The 23,632-nt window shown below is 46.8% G+C and overlaps 1 protein-coding gene across 7 annotated transcripts in view; it reads left to right on the forward strand.

Moving 5' to 3' along the window:
* LOC130369397 (uncharacterized) overlaps positions 1 to 23,632 on the forward strand; it is a 158,370-nt gene that overhangs the window by 24,042 nt on the left and 110,696 nt on the right. The window contains exon 1 of one of the 7 annotated variants that reach the window (XM_056574606.1): positions 6,008 to 6,029. The exons of the other annotated variants lie outside the window; for them this stretch is intronic. Within the exon in view, the coding sequence (XP_056430581.1) occupies positions 6,023 to 6,029 (7 nt within the window). The 5' untranslated portion in view covers positions 6,008 to 6,022. Of the gene's footprint in view, positions 1 to 6,007; positions 6,030 to 23,632 lie in introns of those variants that run through there. 7 annotated transcript variants of the gene reach the window in all.

A 23,632-nucleotide genomic window follows, 5' to 3' on the forward strand; every position in this document is an offset into this window, starting at 1 on the left:
TTCATAAGGTGGTTTCACAGTCTCTCAGAATCCTTGTAGAATAGATTTTGTATATTTTATAGGTATGCAAATAGGATTCTTTAGGCAAAGTCTGCTGGGGATGAAATGTTTCTTCTTGCATCTGGTTAAGAAAAAAACATCAATGTCCAGTGTTGCCAGTTTTTTAAGAAGCTTTTTTTAGTTTCATTTTGTACTATAACACACAGGAATTGTCATGGGCAGTAAAATGGCACTGTAATGCACCAACCTTTTCATGGAAAAATTAGAAAGTAACTTTGTTGTGTCCTGCTTCATCATACCGCTGGCCTACTTCCGCTACATAGATGATATCTTAACTATCTGAACTGACTCTGAAAAAGCAGTAATAAAATTCCAGGAAAGATTTAACTAATGTCATCCCACCATAAGCAATAAAAGGAAATCAACTTTTTCGACACCCCCATAAACATTCAGAGCAGCACAATACAGACATTTCCAAATCTAAAACCTTTTCATTATCCTATATACATCAGATGGGAAAGCTTCTAACCAAAACAAATTAAAAAGTCCATCACTACAGCCAGGCCATCTGTTACAGCCCAACAGAAAGAAATGAACAACATTTTAGGACATTTTTTTTGATCAGGGCTGCATATTACTTTAGATGATGATCAAATCTTTAGAACTACTAGGAGAAAAAAAACAATTGTACCCCTTTGATAGTGACCTAAAGTCCACAGCTAGAGAAACTAAGGGAAACTAAATGATATCCTACACAATGATGACTGTCTGAAAATGTTAGGATATGTTATCATATCTAATAAAGAAACTTAGGTTGTAATAAAAGATTGCTATCTAATATATTTTATTTTTGTTAGCCATTAATAGGTATCATATCTGCAAGATTGTTTTCTTCCCCACTGCAAATCAAAACAAACATATGGCAGCACATGGAGTGCCTATGGTTCAATAACACAGTGCCTTAGGAACTCCTTCTGCCTTCTGTAATACAGGCATGTGGACACTGCTTTTTAGTTTTAAGTTTATAAATTGCATTTACTGTTCATATATTTATACAGTTTATTTATTTATTTATTTATTATTATTTTTTTTTTTTTAGTTAATAAGAAAAGTAGGCTACAAAGACATATAAATGCATCCCAGTCTCTTTATAGAAATAAAAAATCTACTGGTTAAAGGAGTTATATATAATGGGCAAAAAACTTATCCTCTATCCAAATAATAGCGGATCTCCTGTACAGGGCCCCAGGTCTCCCTGGGAGCAGCGTGTCATGACCCCTGCACAATGCAGCGGCTGCTACGTCCCCACCATATATCTCTATAGGAGAACCGTTAGGCTATCTTTGGCACTCCCATAGAGATATATAGATAGGGGATATGTTTTTCCCCATTATACTTCTCCTTTAAGGTGTGTGCATATGCATGTATGTAAACATTCAGCAGATTCCCTACCACACAGTGTAATAATGGTGAAGACAGAGTTAATGGTTTTTCTATATTGATGACAATGTATAGTAAAATGCATAACTTGCTTTACATTTACTGGAATGGAGATGACTGGGCAGCATTGATTGCATAGTGCAGATTCTTCATCTCCAGCACGCTAGAAATTGTTGAAACAGCTCTCTCTGTCCCTTACATTATTAATGTTATCAATTTTTACATTAAATATTTAACTTCTATTTTATTTAGCAATGTATTTTCAGTTATTTTCACATAATTAGGATTATTCATTATCAGTAGGAAAGCTATAATGACCAGACCTAGATTGTCTTGATTAAAGATGCGCAAGTAGTCATAAAAGTTTATCCCCAAATGATTCTAGTCTACATAAACGTGACCTCATGTATTTTGCTTTACCCATATTGTACATATACACAATATTTAATAGTAATACATACATAAATATCTCTACCAATAACATATTTTCTTACTCATATTAGCTGAATACCATAGTATCCATGGAGCCAAAAAAAATCAATGATGGTGCCTGTCTATCCTCAAATCAAATCTGGTTAAAAGACAAATAGATTCCTTTCTTCTTAAAGGGGTAATCCGCCCCTAGACATCTTATCCCCTATCCAAAGGATAGGGGATGAGATGTCAGATCGCCGGGGTCCTGCTGCTGGGGACCCCGGGGATCGCTGCTGCAGCACCCCGCTATCATTACTGCACAGAGCGAGATCGCTCTGCACGTAATGATGGGCAATACAGGGGCCGGAGCATCGTTACATCGCGGCTCCGCCCCTCGTGACGTCATGGCCCGCCCCCGTCAATACAAGTCTATGGGAGCGGGCGGTCATCACGCCCCCTGTCATAGACTTGCATTAAGGGGACGGAGCCATGAGGGGCGGAGCCATGACGTCACGCTGCTCCGGCCCCTGTATCGCCCGTCATTATGCACAGAGCGAACTCGCTCTGTGCTGTAATGATGGCGGGGTGCCGCAGCAGCGATCCCCAGGGTCCCCAGCAGCGGGACCCCGGCGATATGACATCTTATCCCCTATCCTTTGGATAGGGGATAAGATGCCAGGGGCGGAATACCCCTTTAAAGGGGTACTCCGGCGCTTAGACATCTTATCCCCTATCCAAAGGATAGGGGATAAGATGCCTGATTGCGGGGGTCCTGCCGCTGGGGACCCCCGTGATCTTGCGCGCAGCACCCCAGTTAAATTCAGTCCCCTGAGCATGTTCACTCCGGGTCTGATTACCGGTGATCACGCCTCCGCCCCAGTGTGACATCACGCTCCGCCCCTCAATGCAAGCCTATGGAAGGGGGCGTGACAGCTGTCACGCCCCCTCCCATAGGCTTGCATTGAGGGGCGGAGCGTGATGTCACACGGGGGCGGAGGCGTGATGTCACACGCCGCCTGCCCCGTGGTCGCCAGTAATCAGACCCGGAGCGAACATGCTCAGGGGACTGATTTTAACTGGGGTGCTGCGTGCAAGATCATGGGGGTCCCTAGCAGCGGGACCCCCGCGATCAGGCATCTTATCCCCTATCCTTTGGATAGGGGTTAAGATGTCTAAACGCCGGAGTACCCCTTTAAAGGGAAAAAATTACCTATTGTTCAAATCAAATTGTTATGGTAAATATTTGTTTAGAATGTTAGGTGAGGTCTTTTTTAGACTTCACTTTTACTATATATATATATATATATATATATATATATATATATAACCACAAGAAAAAGCCGCACATCCCTGATAAAGTGCACGGGTGCCGTCAGCGAGATCCCAGGTCCAGGGGTCCAAGTAAATACAAACAGATGAGCAGCAGCAACACCGTTGTAAAGTGCAAGGTAGTGTCTTTATTCACACAACGTGAGGCGACGTTTCGGTTTGCTCACCAAACCATTTTCAAGCAACAAATGACATATCAGGTGTCTTTTTATGGTCACGCAGGACCAGATCATCAATCAAATAATCAAGTGTATAAATACATAAAAACATACAATATTAAAGATAAAGTGCAAGATGCATCGTTACGGGGAATATGGATACATGATTCAAATCATTATATATACATAAACATACATAAAACAGTGCATATTATAGAAAAAGATCATATTCCCATGAATTATTAATTACGTGCAGCTGTGAATCATAACAGATGGGCGGGGGGATGGATCCACTCACCATTGATACATGTTAACACTGTACTCCATGCGGACGCCAAGTCCCGGCGTTTCCGGTGTCTTGCTTTGCAAACCGGAAATGGCTTCAGAGGTAGAGATCATGTGTTCGCCGTTGCTAGGTGACGCATCAACATCGGGCGCGCATGCATCCTACTTGTTCATGAAGCGTCGCAGTCATCTTGTTTAAGGGCAGTGGTCAAATGTCTTACAGCAATCTCGGGCATACACAATCCGCACAGGGCATAACGGCGGTGCGACAAGTCAATATCGCACCCGCCTAAGCCACTCATAGCGCACTGGATAAGTCACCATAGGCAGCTGTCACCAGGTGCTAAGGTGCCATGTGACGCCATTTGAGAAGTAAGAACACTTAATATTACAGTAGAGAGCGAGACTACCTAGCGGCTGAACAATAATATCATGCAGACATAGAGAAATATATAGCGTAGGAGACAGTGAAGCAATAATACAGTGAGTGGTCCATCCCATCCGCAATTACATCTGTAATAGATAAAACAAAAAATATTTGTGTTAAAAATAACCAAAAATAAATAGAACATAATAATTAAAATACACTAGTAGTTCATAACGTATACAACGACTGTGCCACAGATTCTCAAGCATTATAGATATCTTGTGTAAACTTAAAATCGACATTCAATCCGTTTGGTTTTAATGAATTAAGCGTAAAAATCCACCACAGTTCTCTTTTTTTGAGAACTGCGGTACGATTTCCACCTCTCTTTAGTGGGGGCACATGATCAATCACACTGAAAGTTAAATCTTTTTCACAATGTGTACTATCAGCAACAATACACTTACTTCTGACATTTTTACCAAAAAGACCGATGCCAATTCCACACTTAGGTACGACAGTCATCATCCACGAAGTATGATCCGTTCCTTGCCGACCAGTCAAATGGTCCGTGCCAGGAGGATCATCAGTGACGGTGACAGAATCGAACCAGCCCTGAATAGAATGATGCACAATTTTAGGAGATGAGGGTACCCAGATTGGGTAGTCAGAGAGAGTAGAGAGAAGGTATTGCCATTAGAGAGATCCACACTATTGACTAAACAACATGTTAACCAGCAGAACCAACGTATTGCCTTTGTCTCCACGTATTCAGAGGCTTCTAACAAAATTACATCAATTGTAAGGAAACATTGGCACATACTGGGCAGTTGTCACGGTAACATCCCTGAATTTGCCAATCCTCCATTAATGTCTTTTAAGAGAACCCCCAACCTGAAAGATAAAATTGTAAAAACTGACATGTCCACCAAGAAGTCTATTCAAAGGTCCCTAACTACGATCAGAAAGGGGTCCTATCCTTGTCTTAACTGTATAAGTTGTATGTACATGCAAAAAATTACAGAATTTACTCATCCTTCTACTCTCAAAAAATACCGTATTAATTTCTACCTGACCTGTGACACTGATTACGTTATATATGTATTGAAATGTCCCTGTAATCTTTTGTACGTAGGGGAGACCACCTTAAGTGTAAAAACAAGAATTAATCAACATAGATATTCGATTAGGAAAAGAAGGACTGATTTGCCCGTACCCAGTCATTTCATTGAAATGGGACATTGTGAAAAAGATTTAACTTTCAGTGTGATTGATCATGTGCCCCCACTAAAGAGAGGTGGAAATCGTACCGAAGTTCTCAAAAAAAGAGAACTGTGGTGGATTTTTACGCTTAATTCATTAAAACCAAACGGATTGAATGTCGATTTCAAGTTTACACAAGATATCTATAATGCTTGAGAATCTGTGGCACAGTCGTTGTATACGTTATGAACTACTAGTGTATTTTAATTATTATGTTCTATTTATTTTTGGTTATTTTTAACACAAATATTTTTTGTTTTATCTATTACAGATGTAATTGCGGATGGGATGGACCACTCACTGTATTATTGCTTCACTGTCTCCTACGCTATATATTTCTCTATGTCTGCATGATATTATTGTTCAGCCGCTAGGTAGTCTCGCTCTCTACTGTAATATTAAGTGTTCTTACTTCTCAAATGGCGTCACATGGCACCTTAGCACCTGGTGACAGCTGCCTATGGTGACTTATCCAGTGCGCTATGAGTGGCTTAGGCGGGTGCGATATTGACTTGTCGCACCGCTGTTATGCCCTGTGCAGATTGTGTATGCCCGAGATTGCTCTAAGACATTTGACCACTATGCCCTTAAACAAGATGACTGCGACGCTTCATGAACAAGTAGGACGCATGCGCGCCCAATGTTAATGCGTCACCTAGCAACGGCGAACACATGATCTCTACCTCTGAAGCCATTTCCGGTTTGCAAAGCAAGACACCGGAAACGCCGGGACTTGGCGTCCGCATGGAGTACAGTGTTACCATGTATGAATGGTGAGTGGATCCATCCCCCCGCCCATCTGTTATGATTCACAGCTGCACATAATTAATAATTAATGGGAATATGATCTTTTTCTATAATATGCACTGTTTTATGTATGTTTATGTATATATAATGATTTGAATCATGTATCCATATTCCCCGTAACGATGCATCTTGCACTTTATCTTTAATATTGTATGTTTTTATACACTTGATTATTTGATTGATGATCTGGTCCTGCGTGACCATAAAAAGACACCTGATATGTCATTTGTTGCTTGAAAATGGTTTGGTGAGCAACGAAGTGAGAACCGAAACGTTTGGTGAGAACCGAAACGTCGCCTCACGTTGTGTGAATAAAGACACTATCTTGCACTTTACAACAGTGTTGCTACTGCTCATCTGTTTGTATATATATGTTATTATTTTTTTTATCCTGTAATTTAGCAGTATTCATTCGGAATACTAAGCCTAAAACTAAGACTTGCTGTTCTTTATGGATAACTTCCCAGCAGTGCCCTCCTTATCATCACAGGAAAGATTTCAGTGAAAGTTGACCCCAGTTTATAATTAACCATTAACCACCATAGCTGAAGCTCACAGCTCAGCCTCCTCTTTCCTGTAGAATTACCTCTTCACAGCACTTCTAAAAACTTCTCCTATTCATAGAAATGAGGTCAGCACTGGACCAATGTGTTCCTTAAAAGCAGCTCAGGCAAGATGAATTCCCTCATAATAATGTATTGAAAATTTACATACATCATATAACAAAAACTCTATTTCTAATCAGTAAAATAAAATCTACATTCACCTAATGTGACTATGGTGTGGTGGTCAACCCAGTCTGCACTGTTGTGTCTCTACTTCTGTGGATATAAAAGGAAGGGACAGAGATTTGGAGACCTCCTCTAGAGTTAGTAGGACAGTGAAGAGGCTCGATATCCTCTACACTGTACTGTAAGCCCTATAAAATATCACAGGATTAGAGAAAGAAATATGGATCTCTCCCTGTTGTAAGATGTATTAAGAAATTCATCAGCTCAGATTATCAGACCTATAAAAAGCTTGGTGGCATTCACATTAAGCATGTTGTCCTTAGTAAATGCTATTAACCATTGTTTCTAAACATTAATACTGCAGTTCTCGAAGTACTGAAGCATTAGACTTGTACTCAGTGTTAAGCCTTACTAATCCTTTTTTGTTTACTTTTCACTTATAAAACTTTAAAACCATTACTAGTAAATAGATAAAGGGTGACCTTAACTTGAAAAATAGAAAAGTAACTGCTTTTTACATTGTCTTAACCAATAGTTTTGTCAGTTTTGTTTAATTTTTTTCTCAAAGAAAAAAATGATCATAAAGAGGGGTTATCCAACATTTTTTACATTTCTTTTTATTATTCTGCCCAGGTTGACACAAGAAAAATAACTAACTTTAAACTTACTTTCTGCTGCTCCCCTGGTGCACCAATATTGGCTCCAGTTATTTGGCCCCCGTATTCTTCCACATTCAGGTGGGACTTCACTGCAGCCGGCAATACGCTTAGCTCACTATGACTTATAGGTAGCACAGCCAACCCAAATTTAAAAGTCTGGAATGGGCGGGGTGTCATAGTGGTATGATGTAGCACGCCGCATCTCGTCATTCCGGCTCCCTCACCGTGGGCTCCCCCGATCGCTACCTTCCTTTACCCTGTTATGGCCCCTGGCTGGGGGCGAAACTGAAACCATGGCTTTAACAAGGCAGAAGGAGGCCTTACTGTTCTCTGTGAATGCGGGGTCCAGTGCGGCAGGTTCCGAACGGGGCCTGGCTTTGAGCACTCTCGTGAGGACCGGGATCCTTGGCCCATGATGTTTGGGGGGGTGGCGGGGGCGAGAGAACAGTGCACCGGCAGTGGTGTGGGGGCTGGCTTCCTGCCCCCGCTGCGTGAGGTGCCAGCGAGCGGGGACACATGGAGCGGCGATACCAGCTGACTGCCATGGCGAGATAAAGAGCTGTGGCGGCAGTAGCCACACTGTTTGCGCTGGACTGAGTTTGGACGAATGCAAACTCGGAAGCAGAGGTGAGAGAGCGAGCGGAGCATGTATGGAGACATGGGCCTGCACAGAAGTTGGGTGGAAAGACGGAACATTGTGAGTTACTGAATACCCCCATAAGACAATATATGCTGGCAATTTACCTTATCTGTACCCTCCCTGCAGGGGTCCCACTGGGGAGATTTATTCCACGGCATGGTCACAAAAACTGGACCCTGAAACTGTGACACCGCAATAAACTAAGTGGGGAAGCAGGGAAGTTTCCATGAATTCAGAAACTGTACAACTTTAAGTGGAGTAGGTTTTATGTAGCTCTGTGGAACAAGAAATGTATGTAATTTTTCATAGTTATATATTGGATCGGTCAATGAATTTGCAGCCTCTCGGTAACAATGCGAATCTCTGTATTAATATATCATTGCAGCCTCAATAAATCCATCTAAACAGAAACTGACAGAATGGTTAGAACGTGTAGTAATACCCTAACCCTGACCAGAACACACTCCCCCATACACCTGGTCCCAATCACCTTCTCTGCACATAGACACGCCAGGTAACTGACGTAGCAAGCAGTGATAGGTAGAACCAGAAAGGAAGGAGGGTGGAGTGGGAATGACGTCCTATTTAAAGAAGATACAATGGCGGCATTTGGTGCTGACCGCCATCAGTGTCGGACATCAAACAACATGGCTCTATACTTCTGATGAAAGAAAATGGCCTAATATGGTTCCTGAAGACCTGGCAAAAGAAACGCGTCGAACCTAGACAATGTGAACTGCATCCTTGATCTACACCAGGTTTTTCTTTCCATTTGCACTTTTTTCTATTGACCTCTCTTAAACAAGATATAAGGCAATGCATGCATGCAAAGTGTAAACGGATTCCTGTGGGAAAGGAAATATGATACTAAGTGAATAATAATTACGGAACACTTGTACAAAATATATCAAATATGCAAATGGATAACAAAAAGAAATAAGTGCATATTTAAATATATCAATATGATAAAGGTCATAAGTTGCTGACAATCACATTATAGACTGTGCATACTAAATACAACTACAATCAATGACTATTAACGTTTGAATTCTACAAATTATTAAACTGGATAATATCCTCATATCTGCAATTGGCTCCATATATGCTGAACAATATGTGTGACCGCAATACAATGTGAACAGAGTCTTTACGTACTCAGAGGTTTATATGCAATCGTCCAATCATACCTGAATCTATTTTGTGCATGAGTAACAAAAAGGCTACAAATTGTGTGAAATATGCATGTGGTGATTTATTGGTATTGTGATGATTGATGGGTTCACATATATAGTAATATACTCACTACAAGTAATAGTGAAGAACAGAGGTGTATGAATTACACCCTGAATATTCACTATATAGAGCTCCACAGTGCAGTGAATGTATACACCTCAGTATAATAGGAATTAACAGATAACACTGTATGAATGAGGTGCTGTGGTGACTGCGAATGTCTCATGGAGAGGGTTAAAAAAGGCTGAGACATGAATACACCAATGCGAACAGAAAGCTAAAACCTAATAACGCAGATTGGATATTTGAACTACAAAAATAAAACAAATACGAGGACGAAGAACTAGGACCGTATATGTTCATATGTGAATTAAATTAATCCCAATCGGAGAGTGTTATACAGTGGAGGATATACGCCTTAGCCGGTGATAAAACGATCTATTTAAGAACTTCAATCTGAAAATTATTCAAATATCACAACCAGTAGGAGTGTGAATGAGCACCTACATAAGGTGTTGGACATACGCCCAGAAGGGCAATCAACCGGCAGCAGTGTGAACAAGCACATACATAGAGGTTCGCACATATACCCGGGTTGACGATCCATTAGCAGGAGTGTGAACAAGCGCACATATAGGGTGTTGGATACACGCCCGGGATGGTGACTAACCCTGTGTACTAATGAACACACCCATGTGGAGTACGACCAACATACCGCAACCGGCATGAATGTGAACAAGCATATAGCAATATGGGATTAATTGTAATTTAATACAGCACTATGAGCAATATATTACGGAATTGTTGTTGTATTGTACTGGTATTCCAATGTGGATGCGCCTATTATATATCGAAATAAGAAAAGGAGAATAACGCAGGCACAGCGGCTACCTATGTGAATAGGCACCGATACTGAGATTGATCGATAGACCTTTAACACACAGGAACTTATGAACATTGTTTGAACTCTCAGTATTATTACGGAATTATGAACATTGTTTGAACAACAGTAAATTATATACACTGGTGGCGGTCAAGAAAATAATAATTTTTCAAAAAATTTTTCCAAAAAAATCTTTCATTCATTATTTTTTTTTTTTTTTTTTTTTTTGTTTTTTGTATATTTTTTAAAGGATAAATTAAAAGTAATATTTTAAAGGTTCCCTTTACGATTACTCTTTCTAAGAAATGTATGGGGCCCAGATAATGTTTTCTTTCTTTTTTTTCCTTTAAACTTTTTTTTTTTTTCATAATTAATATGACTACCGCTCAACAAATAAGATTTAGTTGGTTTTAATGGGTTACTTTTTTTAATATTATTTATTATTAATATTATTATTATTATTATTATTATTATTATTAATAAATAAGTATAGCACGTATATTGTTCATCATAAATGTTTGACTCTCTGTACAACGCAGAATGCTTTTTGGTCTTTGTTTTTTCTTCTTTGCTTTCCCTCAATCTTAAACTCCATGTATTGGAGGAGAAGATTTAGGTGTAGTATTTCCATTGGTGCACGTTTTTTGGGAGAACAGTACTAGATATATTCGCTTGTTTAGTGAATTGGCTTGGAGTAGGGTTTGAGGAATAATATTAAGAGGTTATATGATTGGGAGGAGAGGTCTCACGGTATTTGCATTATTTGTAGGGGGGGGGCTTTTTTTATTTTTATTTGCATTTTTTTGCATCTCATTTTATTTTATTGATAAATGTTAGGTTTCCTCTGTACAGGCAATATACTATTTCCATTACACTGAGGATTCCTTTTCTTTAGTTCCAGAGTTAGAGGTACTTATGGTTTTCTTGGGTTCCTAACTGGGAAGATAAATACTAGGTAAGGGGGTCAGAGGTATGGTATGATGTTGTTTTTTCTTTTACACTTCTACAGTGGGTGGAACATATTGAGATGTACTATATAATCAAAATAATGGCTCCTAAACAACAACAAAGGAAGTCCAGCGGAACAGTCAATACTACTCAATCGCCTACTCTCAGCCGCATAGACAAACTCTGGAAATCGCCCGTGGCAACTTATAAAACTAGAAAAACTGTGGATCGGGGGGCTCACACCATGTTAGAATTGAGTATATATATCGAGGTATCTGTGTTACACGTAACCCCACGTGCCAAAAAGAGAGTAAAAATATGATACAGACCTCAAGAGATATATATATATGTAATATATGTGACAGACTAGTTGTAAAATCAATTAATTCATATTTATTATCATTTAAAATTTTTATAAATAGTTGAAGCAGGGCACTTGCTGTGGACTAATATATTAATCATGTGCAATAGAATATAAATTATATAAAGAATACATAAAATATATAGAAAATTGTCCGTATGACAGCCACCTGATTGCGCAATAGCGGTTAATGTAATCAGTTTTTGGATAGTTATAAAACCTCTTATTCACTGTATTGAATATTGTTACATAGTTACATAGTTAGTATGGTAGAAAAAAGACATACGTCCATCAAGTCCAACCAGGGAGTTGAAGGGAAGGGTGTAAGGGGATAAGGGGAAGGGATGTAGTTTTATAATTCTGCATAAGCATTAATGTTATTTTGTTCCAGGAATGTATCTAACCCTGTTTTAAAGCTGTTAATTGTTCCTGCTGTGACCAGTTCCTGAGGTAGACCGTTCCATAATTATGCATTGAATGTTGCTGTTGGCGGATGAAAAAAGTTATATACAATAATCCACAGAAGATAAGTTGTATCTTGTTGATGTTTGGTGCTCTGCACCACTCACCGCATTGCTGATATTGCTGATATTCGAGGTCCCAGGATGGTAGCCCTGCTGTATCTGGGTTCTGTGCTGCAGACTGGCAGGGCTGGGCAGCCGGCTCGGCAGGGGCGGACATATCACTTGTTCAGCCGGTTCGGCTGCACAGGGGCCCAGCGTGTTAGGGGGCCCACCTAGTAGCCCAGGTCACAGCCTGGGCCTCACAGTCTGGGCCCCTGCAGGGCCCCCTGCCAGTACTTCATACTATATGCTGCAGCAACAGGTCCCGGACCTGCCGCTGACAGCAGTAATTTACCTTTAAACCGTCCGGGCGAGACGGACAGGCCAGGGGCTGATGGGAACAGACGTGCCCCGCGCAGGCACGCACGTCTGTTCCAAGCCCCTGACGTCACGTGTCATGGCCTCTGACCCCGGCAGAAGCGACAGGAGCAGCAAACCCTCCCACCTCACACGGCCGCATCCCTGAGCAGATAAGGTGAGCAGAGCGACGGTCGGGTGCAGGGCTGTGCGGGGGGGATTGTAATGATGATGAAGAGGACAGGATGGGTGTTGAAGAGGTTGGTGGTGTAATGATAAGGAAGATTAGGGGGTCTGGGAGAGCGTAGTGTTGATAAGGAGGACCAGAAGGGGGGTCAGGGGTGTAGTGATTAGGGGGTTTAATGTTGATGAGAAGGACTGGGGGGGGGGGTGTCAGCTGTGTAATACTGATGAGGTGCTTAAGGTATATGAGGTGATGAGGAGACTGAGGATGGAGTGCGTGGGGTGTATGGGGTGAAGAGGATGGAGTGCATGGGGTGTATGGGGGTGATGAGGAGACTGAGGATGGAATGCATGGGGTGTATGGGGGTGATGAGGAGACTGAGGATGGAATGCATGGGGTGATGAGGAGACTGAGGATGGAGTGCATGGGGTGATGAGGAGACTGAAGATGGAGTGCATGGGGTGTATGGGGTGATGAGGAGACTGAGGATGGAGTGCATGGGGTGTATGGGGGTGATGAGGAGACTGAGGATGGAGTGTATGGGGTGATGAGGAGACTGAAGATGGAGTGCATGGGGTGTATGGGGGTGATGAGGAGACTGAGGATGGAGTGCATGGGGTGTATGGGGTGATGAGGAGACTGAGGATGGAGTGCATGGGGTGTTTGGGGGTGATGAGGAGACTGAGGATGGAGCGCATGGGGTGATGAGGAGACTGAGGATGGAGTGCGTGGGGTGTATGGGGTGATGAGACTGAGGATGGGGTGTGTGGGGTGTATGGGGTGATGAGGAGACTGAGGATGGAGTGCATGGGGTGTATGGGGTAATGAGGAGACTGAGGATGGAGTGCATGGGGTGTATGAGGTGATGAGGAGACTGAGGATGGAGTGTGTGGGGTGTATGGGGGTGATGAGGAGACTGAGGATGGAGTGTATGGGGTGATGAGGAGACTGAAGATGGGGTGCGTGGGGTGTATGGGGTGATGAGGAGACTGAGGATGGAGTGTATGGGGTGATGAGGAGACTGAGGATGGGGTGCGTGGGGTGTATGGGGTGATGAGGAGACTGAGGATGGAGTGCATGGGGTGATTAGGAGACTGAGGATGTAGTGCATGGGGTGTATGGGGTGATGAGACTGAGGATGGGGTGTGTGGGGTGTATGGGGTGATGAGGAGACTGAGGATGGAGTGCATGGGGTGATGAGGAGACTGAGGATGGAGTGCATGGGGTGATGAGGAGACTGAGGATGGAGTGCATGGGGGGATGAGAAGACTGAGGATGGAGTGCATGGGGTGATGAGAAGACTGAGGATCGGGTGTATGGGGTGATGAGGAGACTGAGGATGGAGTGTATGGGGGTGATGAGGAGACTGAGGATGGAGTGCATGGGGTGTATGGGGTAATGAGGAGACTGAGGATGGAGTGCATGGGGTGTATGAGGTGATGAGGAGACTGAGGATGGAGTGTGTGGGGTGTATGGGGGTGATGAGGAGACTGAGGATGGAGTGTATGGGGTGATGAGGAGACTGAAGATGGGGTGTGTGGGGTGTATGGGGTGATGAGGAGACTGAGGATGGAGTGTATGGGGTGATGAGGAGACTGAGGATGGGGTGCGTGGGGTGTATGGGGTGATGAGGAGACTGAGGATGGAGTGCATGGGGTGATTAGGAGACTGAGGATGTAGTGCATGGGGTGTATGGGGTGATGAGACTGAGGATGGGGTGTGTGGGGTGTATGGGGTGATGAGGAGACTGAGGATGGAGTGCATGGGGTGATGAGGAGACTGAGGATGGAGTGCATGGGGTGATGAGGAGACTGAGGATGGAGTGCATGGGGGGATGAGAAGACTGAGGATGGAGTGCATGGGGTGATGAGAAGACTGAGGATGGGGTGTATGGGGTGATGAGGAGACTGAGGATGGAGTGTATGGGGGTGATGAGGAGACTGAGGATGGAGTGCATGGGGTGTATGGGGTAATGAGGAGACTGAGGATGGAGTGTGTGGGGTGTATGAGGGTGATGAGGAGACTGAGGATGGAGTGTATGGGGTGATGAGGAGACTGAAGATGGGGTGCGTGGGGTGTATGGGGTGATGATGAGACTGAGGATGGAGTGTATGGGGTGATGAGGAGACTGAGGATGGGGTGCGTGGGGTGTATGGGGTGATGAGGAGACTGAGGATGGAGTGCATGGGGTGATTAGGAGACTGAGGATGTAGTGCATGGGGTGTATGGGGGTGATGAGGAGACTGAGGATGGAGTGCATGGGGTGTATGGGGTGATGAGGAGACTGAGGATGGGGTGCGTGGGTTGTATGGGGTGATGAGGAGACTGAGGATGGAGTGCATGGGATGATGACGAGACTGAGGATGGAGTGCATGGGGTGTATGGGGTGAAGAGGATGGAGTGCATGGGATGTATGGGGGTGATGAGGAGACTGAGGATGGAATGCATGGGGTGTATGGGGGTGATGAGGAGACTGAGGATGGAATGCATGGGGTGATGAGGAGACTGAGGATGGAGTGTATGGGGTGATGAGGAGACTGAAGATGGAGTGCATGGGGTGTATGGGGTGATGAGGAGACTGAGGATGGAGTGCATGGGGTGTATGGGGTGATGAGGAGACTGAGGATGGAGTGCATGGGGTGTTTGGGGGTGATGAGGAGACTGAGGATGGAGCGCATGGGGTGATGAGGAGACTGAGGATGGAGTGCATGGGGTGATTAGGAGACTGAGGATGGAGTGCATGGGGTGTATGGGGGTGATGAGGAGACTGAGGATGGAGTGCATGGGGTGTATGGGGTGATGAGGAGACTGAGGATGGGGTGCGTAGGTTGTATGGGGTGATGAGGAGACTGAGGATGGAGTGCATGGGATGATGAGGAGACTGAGGATGGAGTGCATGGGGTGTATGGGGTGATGAGGAGACTGAGGATGGAGTGCATGGGGTGTATGGGGTGATGAGGAGACTGAGGATGGAGTGCATGGGGTGTTTGGGGGTGATGAGGAGACTGAGGATGGAGCGCATGGGGTGATGAGGAGACTGAGGATGGAGTGCGTGGGGTGTATGGGGTGATGAGACTGAGGATGGGGTGTGTGGGGTGTATGGGGTGATGAGGAGACTGAGGATGGAGTGCATGGGGTGATGAGGAGACTGAGGATGGAGTGCATGGGGTGATGAGGAGACTGAGGATGGAGTGCATGGGGTGATGAGGAGACTGAGGATGGAGTGCATGGGGTGATGAGAAGACTGAGGATGGAGTGCATGGGGTGATGAGAAGACTGAGGATGGGGTGTATGGGGTGATGAGGAGACTGAGGATGGAGTGTATGGGGGTGATGAGGAGACTGAGGATGGAGTGCATGGGGTGATGAGGAGACTGAGGATGGAGTGCATGGGGTGAGGAGGAGACTGAGGATGGAGTGCATGGGGTGAGGAGGAGACTGAGGATGGAGTGCATGGGGTGATGAGGAGACTGAGGATAAAGTGCATGGGGTGTATGGGGTGATGAGGAGACTGAGGATGGAGTGCATGGGGTGTATGGGGTGATGAGGAGACTGAGGATGGGGTGCATGGGGTGATGAGGAGACTGAGGATGGGGTGCGTGGGGTGTATGGGGTGATGAGAAGACTGAAGATGGGGTGTGTGGGGTGTATGGGGTGATGAGGAGACTGAGGATGGGTTGTGTGGGGTGTATGGGGTGATGAGACTGAAGATGGGGTGCGTGGGGTGTATGGGGGTGATGAGACTGAGGATGGGGTGCGTGGGGTGTATGGGGTGATGAGGGGACTGAGGATGGGGTATATGGGGGTGATGAGGAGACTGAGGACGGAGTGCATGGGGTGATGAGGAGACCGAGGATGGAGTGTGTGGGGTGTATGGGGTGATGAGAAGACCGAGGATGGGTTGTGTGGGGTGTATGGGGTAATGAGACTGAGGATGGGGTGCGTGGGGTGTATGGGGGTGATGATTAGACTGAGGATGGGTTGTGTGGGGTGTATGGGGGGATAAGACTGAGGAAGGGGTGCGTGGGGTGTATGGGGGAGATAAGGAGACTGAGGATGGGTTGCGTGGGGTGTATGGGGTGATGAGGAGACTGAGGATGGGGTGATTCAGTGGTGTATAATATTTGGCAGTATTATATTCAGGGGTACAGTGGTTGGCAGTATTATATGCAGGGGAACAGTATTTTGCAGTATTATATTTGGGGGTACAGTGGTTGGCAGTATTATATTCAGGGGGTACAGTATTTGGCAAGGTTATAATGATTATTGTCATCATACAGAGGATGAGGATCTACTGACAAATTAAGGAACCAATGATGTCCAGGTGTCAGACTCTGCAGAGAAGATGGAAGAAATCCTGGTGTCTGGATCAGATGAAGAAAAGTAAAGACAACAGAGAAGACGTCACTCAGGTCAGTGATATCATTGTGTATTCTCCTGACTGTCCCATCAGAGCTGTAGTCACTGATATCATTGTGTAGTCTCCTGACTGTCCCATCAGCTGTAGTCACTTAAGACATGATGAGAGTTGCAGCTTTCCAACATCTGGGGAGCCACTTGAACCAAGGTGATTGGTGGGGGTCCCATGAGTCAGACTCCCACCATAAAAATGGGCTGTTTATTTTAAAATGCCTGAGCCTATTTTTGGTCCCAGTCTGGCCCTGCCTGTAAGTCACTTCTATCACTAAGGATAAGAAGCCAAGGAACCAGGGGGTGCCAAGGGGTGTCGTGCTATGTCCAGGGGTGTGAATGTAAAGGGGAGCACTGCCCTCTGCCTCCCAGCTAGATACGGGTCAGGCTGACCCGGGGGAGTACTCACTGGGCCGCACACTGAGAGGGACAGGGGCCACCCGGAGCCCACCTCAGGAGCCGTTCCATCCACCTGTGGTGGACAAGGCAAGTGGCGACACTACATGCGCGGGGTAAGTGGAGGCCCTCTGGTGGGGACTAGGTTACATAAGGCGGCAAAGTGCTGGCGGGGGGGGGGGGGGGGCAGGCACATTCTTTGCACAGGGGCCCTCTGCTGTCTGTGTCCGCCCCTGCGGCTCGGTGGTAATGTCTGCACTATGAATAGATTCCCGGTATCCTCCTGATGTGGCACGGGATGCGTCCGGCCATATGGATGGTAATGATGCGGTATAGGAGTGGTGGGTGGATGCAGACAGATGGCAAGCTGCAATGATGCTAGGCAGCATCCTCGTGGCTGGGTGCGCGCGTCTGGACAGTGGTCCCGGTTGCAGGGGGTTCTAGCTGTTGCAAATGTGAATAAGGGTTTAAAGAGTTGAAAGTCTTATTGTAGGTGGTCTGTATGGATAGGGTATATTAGCTAAACGCGTTTCAGGGAGACCCCTTCTTCAGTAGAAGTATATAGAGTACCCCATATTAGTTTTGGGTTTATATATGTTACGCCGAGCGCTCCGGGTCCCCGCTCCTCCCCGGAGCGCTCGCTTCACTCCCTCCGCTGCAGCGCTCCGGTCACGTCCTCTGACCCGGGGCGCTGCGATCCTGCTGCCAGCCGGGATGCGATTCGCGATGCGGGTAGCGCCCGCTCGCGATGCGCACCCCGGCTTCCCTACCTGACTCGCTCCCCGTCTGTTCTGTCCCGGCGCGCGCGGCCCCGCTCCCTAGGGCGCGCGCGCGCCGGGTCTCTGCGATTTAAAGGGCCACTGCGCCGCTGATTGGCGCAGTGGTTCCAATTAGGGTTTTCACCTGTGCACTTCCCTATATTACCTCACTTCCCTTGCACTCCCTTGCCGGATCTTGTTGCCTTAGTGCCAGTGAAAGCGTTCCTTGTGTGTTCCTTGCCTGTGTTTCCAGACCTTCTGCCGTTGCCCCTGACTACGATCCTTGCTGCCTGCCCCGACCTTCTGCTACGTCCGACCTTGCTTCTGCCTACTCCCTTGTACCGCGCCTATCTTCAGCAGCCAGAGAGGTGAGCCGTTGCTAGTGGATACGACCTGGTCACTACCGCCGCAGCAAGACCATCCCGCTTTGCGGCGGGCTCTGGTGAAAACCAGTAGTGGCTTAGAACCGGTCCACTAGCACGGTCCACGCCAATCCCTCTCTGGCACAGAGGGTCCACTACCTGCCAGCCGGCATCGTGACAGTAGATCCGGCCATGGATCCCGCTGAAGTTCCTCTGCCAGTTGTCGCTGACCTCACCACGGTGGTCGCCCAGCAGTCACAACAGATAGCGCAACAAGGCCAACAGCTGTCTCAACTGACCGTTATGCTACAACAGTTGCTACCACAGCTTCAGCAGTCATCTCCTCCGCCAGCTCCTGCACCTCCTCCGCAGCGAGTGGCCGCTCCTGGGATACGCTTATCCTTGCCAGATAAATTTGATGGGGACTCTAAGTTTTGCCGTGGCTTTCTCTCCCAATGTTCCCTGCATCTGGAGATGATGTCGGACCTGTTTCCCACTGAAAGGTCTAAGGTGGCTTTCGTAGTCAGTCTTCTGTCCGGAAAAGCCCTGTCATGGGCCACACCGCTCTGGGACCGCAATGACCCCGTCACTGCCTCAGTACACTCCTTCTTCTCGGAAATCCGAAGTGTCTTTGAGGAACCTGCCCGAGCCTCTTCTGCTGAGACTGCCCTGTTGAACCTGGTCCAGGGTAATTCTTCCGTTGGCGAGTACGCCGTACAATTCCGTACACTTGCTTCAGAATTGTCCTGGAATAATGAGGCCCTCTGCGCGACCTTCAAAAAAGGCCTATCCAGCAACATCAAAGATGTTCTGGCCGCACGAGAAATTCCTGCTAATCTACATGAACTTATTCACCTAGCCACTCGCATTGACATGCGTTTTTCTGAAAGGCGTCAGGAACTCCGCCAAGATATGGACTCTGTTCGCACAAGGCGTTTCGTCTCCTCGGCTCCTCTCTCCTCTGGTCCCCTGCAATCTGTTCCTGTGCCCCCCGCCGTGGAGGCTATGCAGGTCGACCGGTCTCGCCTGACACCCCAAGAGAGGACACGACGCCGTATGGAGAACCTCTGCCTGTACTGTGCTAGTACCGAACACTTCCTGAGGGATTGTCCTATCCGTCCTCCCCGCCTGGAAAGACGTACGCTGACTCCGCACAAAGGTGAGACAGTCCTTGATGTCTACTCTGCTTCTCCACGTCTTACTGTGCCTGTGCGGTTGTCTGCCTCTGCCTTCTCCTTCTCTACAGTGGCTTTCTTGGACTCTGGATCTGCAGGAAATTTTATTTTGGCCTCTCTCGTCAACAGGTTCAACATCCCAGTGACCGGTCTCGCCAGACCCCTCTACATCAATTGTGTAAATAATGAAAGATTGGACTGTACCATACGTTTCCGCACGGAGCCCCTTCTTATGAGCATCGGATCTCATCATGAGAGGATTGAACTTTTGGTCCTCCCCAATTGCACCTCGGAGATTCTCCTTGGACTTCCCTGGCTTCAACTTCATTCCCCAACCCTGGATTGGTCCACTGGGGAGAGCAAGAGTTGGGGGTCCTCTTGTTCCAAGAACTGTCTAAAACCGGTTCCCAGTAACCCTTGCCGTAACTCTGTGGTTCCTCCAGTAACCGGTCTCCCTAAGGCCTATATGGACTTCGCGGATGTTTTCTGCAAAAAACAAGCTGAGACTCTACCTCCTCACAGGCCTTATGATTGCCCTATCGACCTCCTCCCGGGTACTACTCCACCCCGGGGCAGAATTTATCCTCTCTCTGCCCCAGAGACTCTTGCCATGTCCGAATACGTCCAGGAGAATCTAAAAAAGGGCTTTATCCGTAAATCCTCCTCTCCTGCCGGAGCCGGATTTTTCTTTGTGTCCAAAAAAGATGGCTCCCTACGTCCTTGCATTGACTACCGCGGTCTTAATAAAATCACGGTTAAGAACCGCTACCCCTTACCCCTCATCTCTGAACTCTTTGATCGCCTCCAAGGTGCCCACATCTTCACTAAATTGGACTTAAGAGGCGCCTATAACCTCATCCGCATCAGAGAGGGGGACGAGTGGAAAACGGCATTTAACACCAGAGATGGACACTTTGAGTATCTGGTCATGCCCTTTGGACTGTGTAATGCCCCTGCCGTCTTCCAAGACTTTGTCAATGAAATTTTTCGTGATCTATTATACTCCTGTGTTGTGGTATATCTGGACGATATCCTAATTTTTTCTGCCAATCTAGAAGAACACCGCCAGCATGTCCGTATGGTTCTTCAGAGACTTCGTGACAACCAACTCTATGCCAAAATTGAGAAATGTCTGTTTGAATGCCAATCTCTTCCTTTTCTAGGATATTTGGTCTCTGGCCAGGGACTACAGATGGATCCAGACAAACTCTCTGCCGTCTTAAATTGGCCACGCCCCTCCGGACTCCGTGCTATCCAACGCTTTTTGGGGTTCGCCAATTATTACAGGCAATTTATTCCACATTTTTCTACCATTGTGGCTCCTATCGTGGCTTTAACCAAGAAAAATGCTGATCCCAAGTCCTGGCCTCCTCAAGCAGAAGACTCCTTTAAACGACTCAAGTCTGCCTTTTCTTCGGCTCCCGTGCTCTCCAGACCTGACCCTTCCAAACCCTTCCTATTGGAGGTTGATGCCTCCTCAGTAGGAGCTGGAGCTGTTCTTCTACAAAAAAATCCTTCCGGGCATGCTGTCACTTGTGGTTTTTTCTCTAGGACCTTCTCTCCAGCGGAGAGGAACTACTCCATCGGGGATCGAGAGCTTCTAGCCATTAAATTAGCACTTGAGGAATGGAGGCATCTGCTGGAGGGATCAAGATTTCCTGTTATTATCTACACCGACCACAAGAACCTCTCCTACCTCCAGTCGGCCCAACGGCTGAATCCTCGCCAGGCCCGGTGGTCTCTGTTCTTTGCCCGATTTAATTTTGAGATTCACTTTCGTCCTGCCGATAAGAACATTAGGGCCGATGCTCTCTCTCGTTCCTCGGATGCCTCAGAAGTTGATCTCCCTCCGCAACACATCATTCCACCTGACTGCCTGATCTCCACTTCTCCTGCCTCCATCAGGCAGACTCCTCCAGGAAAGACCTTTGTTTCTCCACGCCAACGCCTCGGAATCCTCAAATGGGGTCACTCCTCCCATCTCGCAGGTCATGCGGGCATCAAGAAATCTGTGCAACTCATCTCCCGCTTCTATTGGTGGCCGACTCTGGAGACGGATGTTGGGGACTTTGTGCGAGCCTGCACTATCTGTGCCCGGGATAAGACTCCTCGCCAGAAGCCCGCTGGTTTTCTTCATCCTCTGCCTGTCCCCGAACAGCCTTGGTCTCTGATTGGTATGGATTTTATTACTGATTTACCCCCTTCCCGTGGCAACACCGTTATTTGGGTGGTCGTTGATCGATTCTCCAAAATGGCACATTTCATCCCTCTTCCTGGTCTTCCTTCTGCGCCTCAGTTGGCTAAACAATTTTTTGTACACATTTTTCGTCTTCACGGGTTGCCTACGCAGATTGTCTCGGATAGAGGGGTCCAATTCGTGTCTAAATTCTGGAGGGCTCTCTGTAAACAACTCAAGATTAAATTAAATTTTTCCTCTGCATATCATCCCCAGTCCAATGGACAAGTAGAAAGAATTAACCAGATCCTGGGTGATTATTTGCGACATTTTGTTTCCTCCCGCCAGGATGACTGGGCAGATCTCCTTCCATGGGCCGAATTTTCGTATAACTTCAGGGTCTCTGAATCTTCCTCCAAATCCCCATTTTTCGTGGTGTACGGCCGTCACCCTCTTCCCCCCCTCCCTACCCCCTTGCCCTCTGGTCTGCCCGCTGTGGATGAAATTTCTCGTGACCTTTCCATTATATGGAGAGAGACCCAAAATTCTCTTTTACAGGCTTCTTCACGCATGAAGAGGTTCGCGGATAAGAAGAGAAGAGCTCCCCCCGTTTTTTCCCCTGGAGACAAGGTATGGCTCTCCGCTAAATATGTCCGCTTCCGTGTCCCTAGCTACAAGTTGGGACCACGCTATCTTGGTCCTTTCAAAATTTTGTGTCAAATTAATCCTGTCTCTTATAAACTTCTTCTTCCTCCTTCTCTTCGTATCCCTAATGCCTTTCACGTCTCTCTTCTCAAACCACTCATCCTCAACCGTTTTTCTCCCAAGTCTGTTCCTCCCACTCCTGTTTCCGGCTCCTCGGACGTCTTCTCGGTCAAGGAAATTTTGGCTGCCAAAAAGGTCAGAGGGAAAAATTTTTTTTTAGTTGACTGGGAGGGTTGTGGTCCTGAAGAGAGATCCTGGGAACCTGAGGACAACATCCTTGACAAAAGTCTGCTCCTCAGGTTCTCAGGCTCCAAGAAGAGGGGGAGACCCAAGGGGGGGGGTACTGTTACGCCGAGCGCTCCGGGTCCCCGCTCCTCCCCGGAGCGCTCGCTTCACTCCCTCCGCTGCAGCGCTCCGGTCACGTCCTCTGACCCGGGGCGCTGCGATCCTGCTGCCAGCCGGGATGCGATTCGCGATGCGGGTAGCGCCCGCTCGCGATGCGCACCCCGGCTTCCCTACCTGACTCGCTCCCCGTCTGTTCTGTCCCGGCGCGCGCGGCCCCGCTCCCTAGGGCGCGCGCGCGCCGGGTCTCTGCGATTTAAAGGGCCACTGCGCCGCTGATTGGCGCAGTGGTTCCAATTAGGGTTTTCACCTGTGCACTTCCCTATATTACCTCACTTCCCTTGCACTCCCTTGCCGGATCTTGTTGCCTTAGTGCCAGTGAAAGCGTTCCTTGTGTGTTCCTTGCCTGTGTTTCCAGACCTTCTGCCGTTGCCCCTGACTACGATCCTTGCTGCCTGCCCCGACCTTCTGCTACGTCCGACCTTGCTTCTGCCTACTCCCTTGTACCGCGCCTATCTTCAGCAGCCAGAGAGGTGAGCCGTTGCTAGTGGATACGACCTGGTCACTACCGCCGCAGCAAGACCATCCCGCTTTGCGGCGGGCTCTGGTGAAAACCAGTAGTGGCTTAGAACCGGTCCACTAGCACGGTCCACGCCAATCCCTCTCTGGCACAGAGGGTCCACTACCTGCCAGCCGGCATCGTGACAATATAGTCTTGGTTATTTGATTGGCAGCAATTTTGAGTTG

This window comes from Hyla sarda, chromosome 4, assembly GCF_029499605.1.
Source record: "Hyla sarda isolate aHylSar1 chromosome 4, aHylSar1.hap1, whole genome shotgun sequence".
NCBI lineage: Eukaryota > Metazoa > Chordata > Amphibia > Anura > Hylidae > Hyla > Hyla sarda.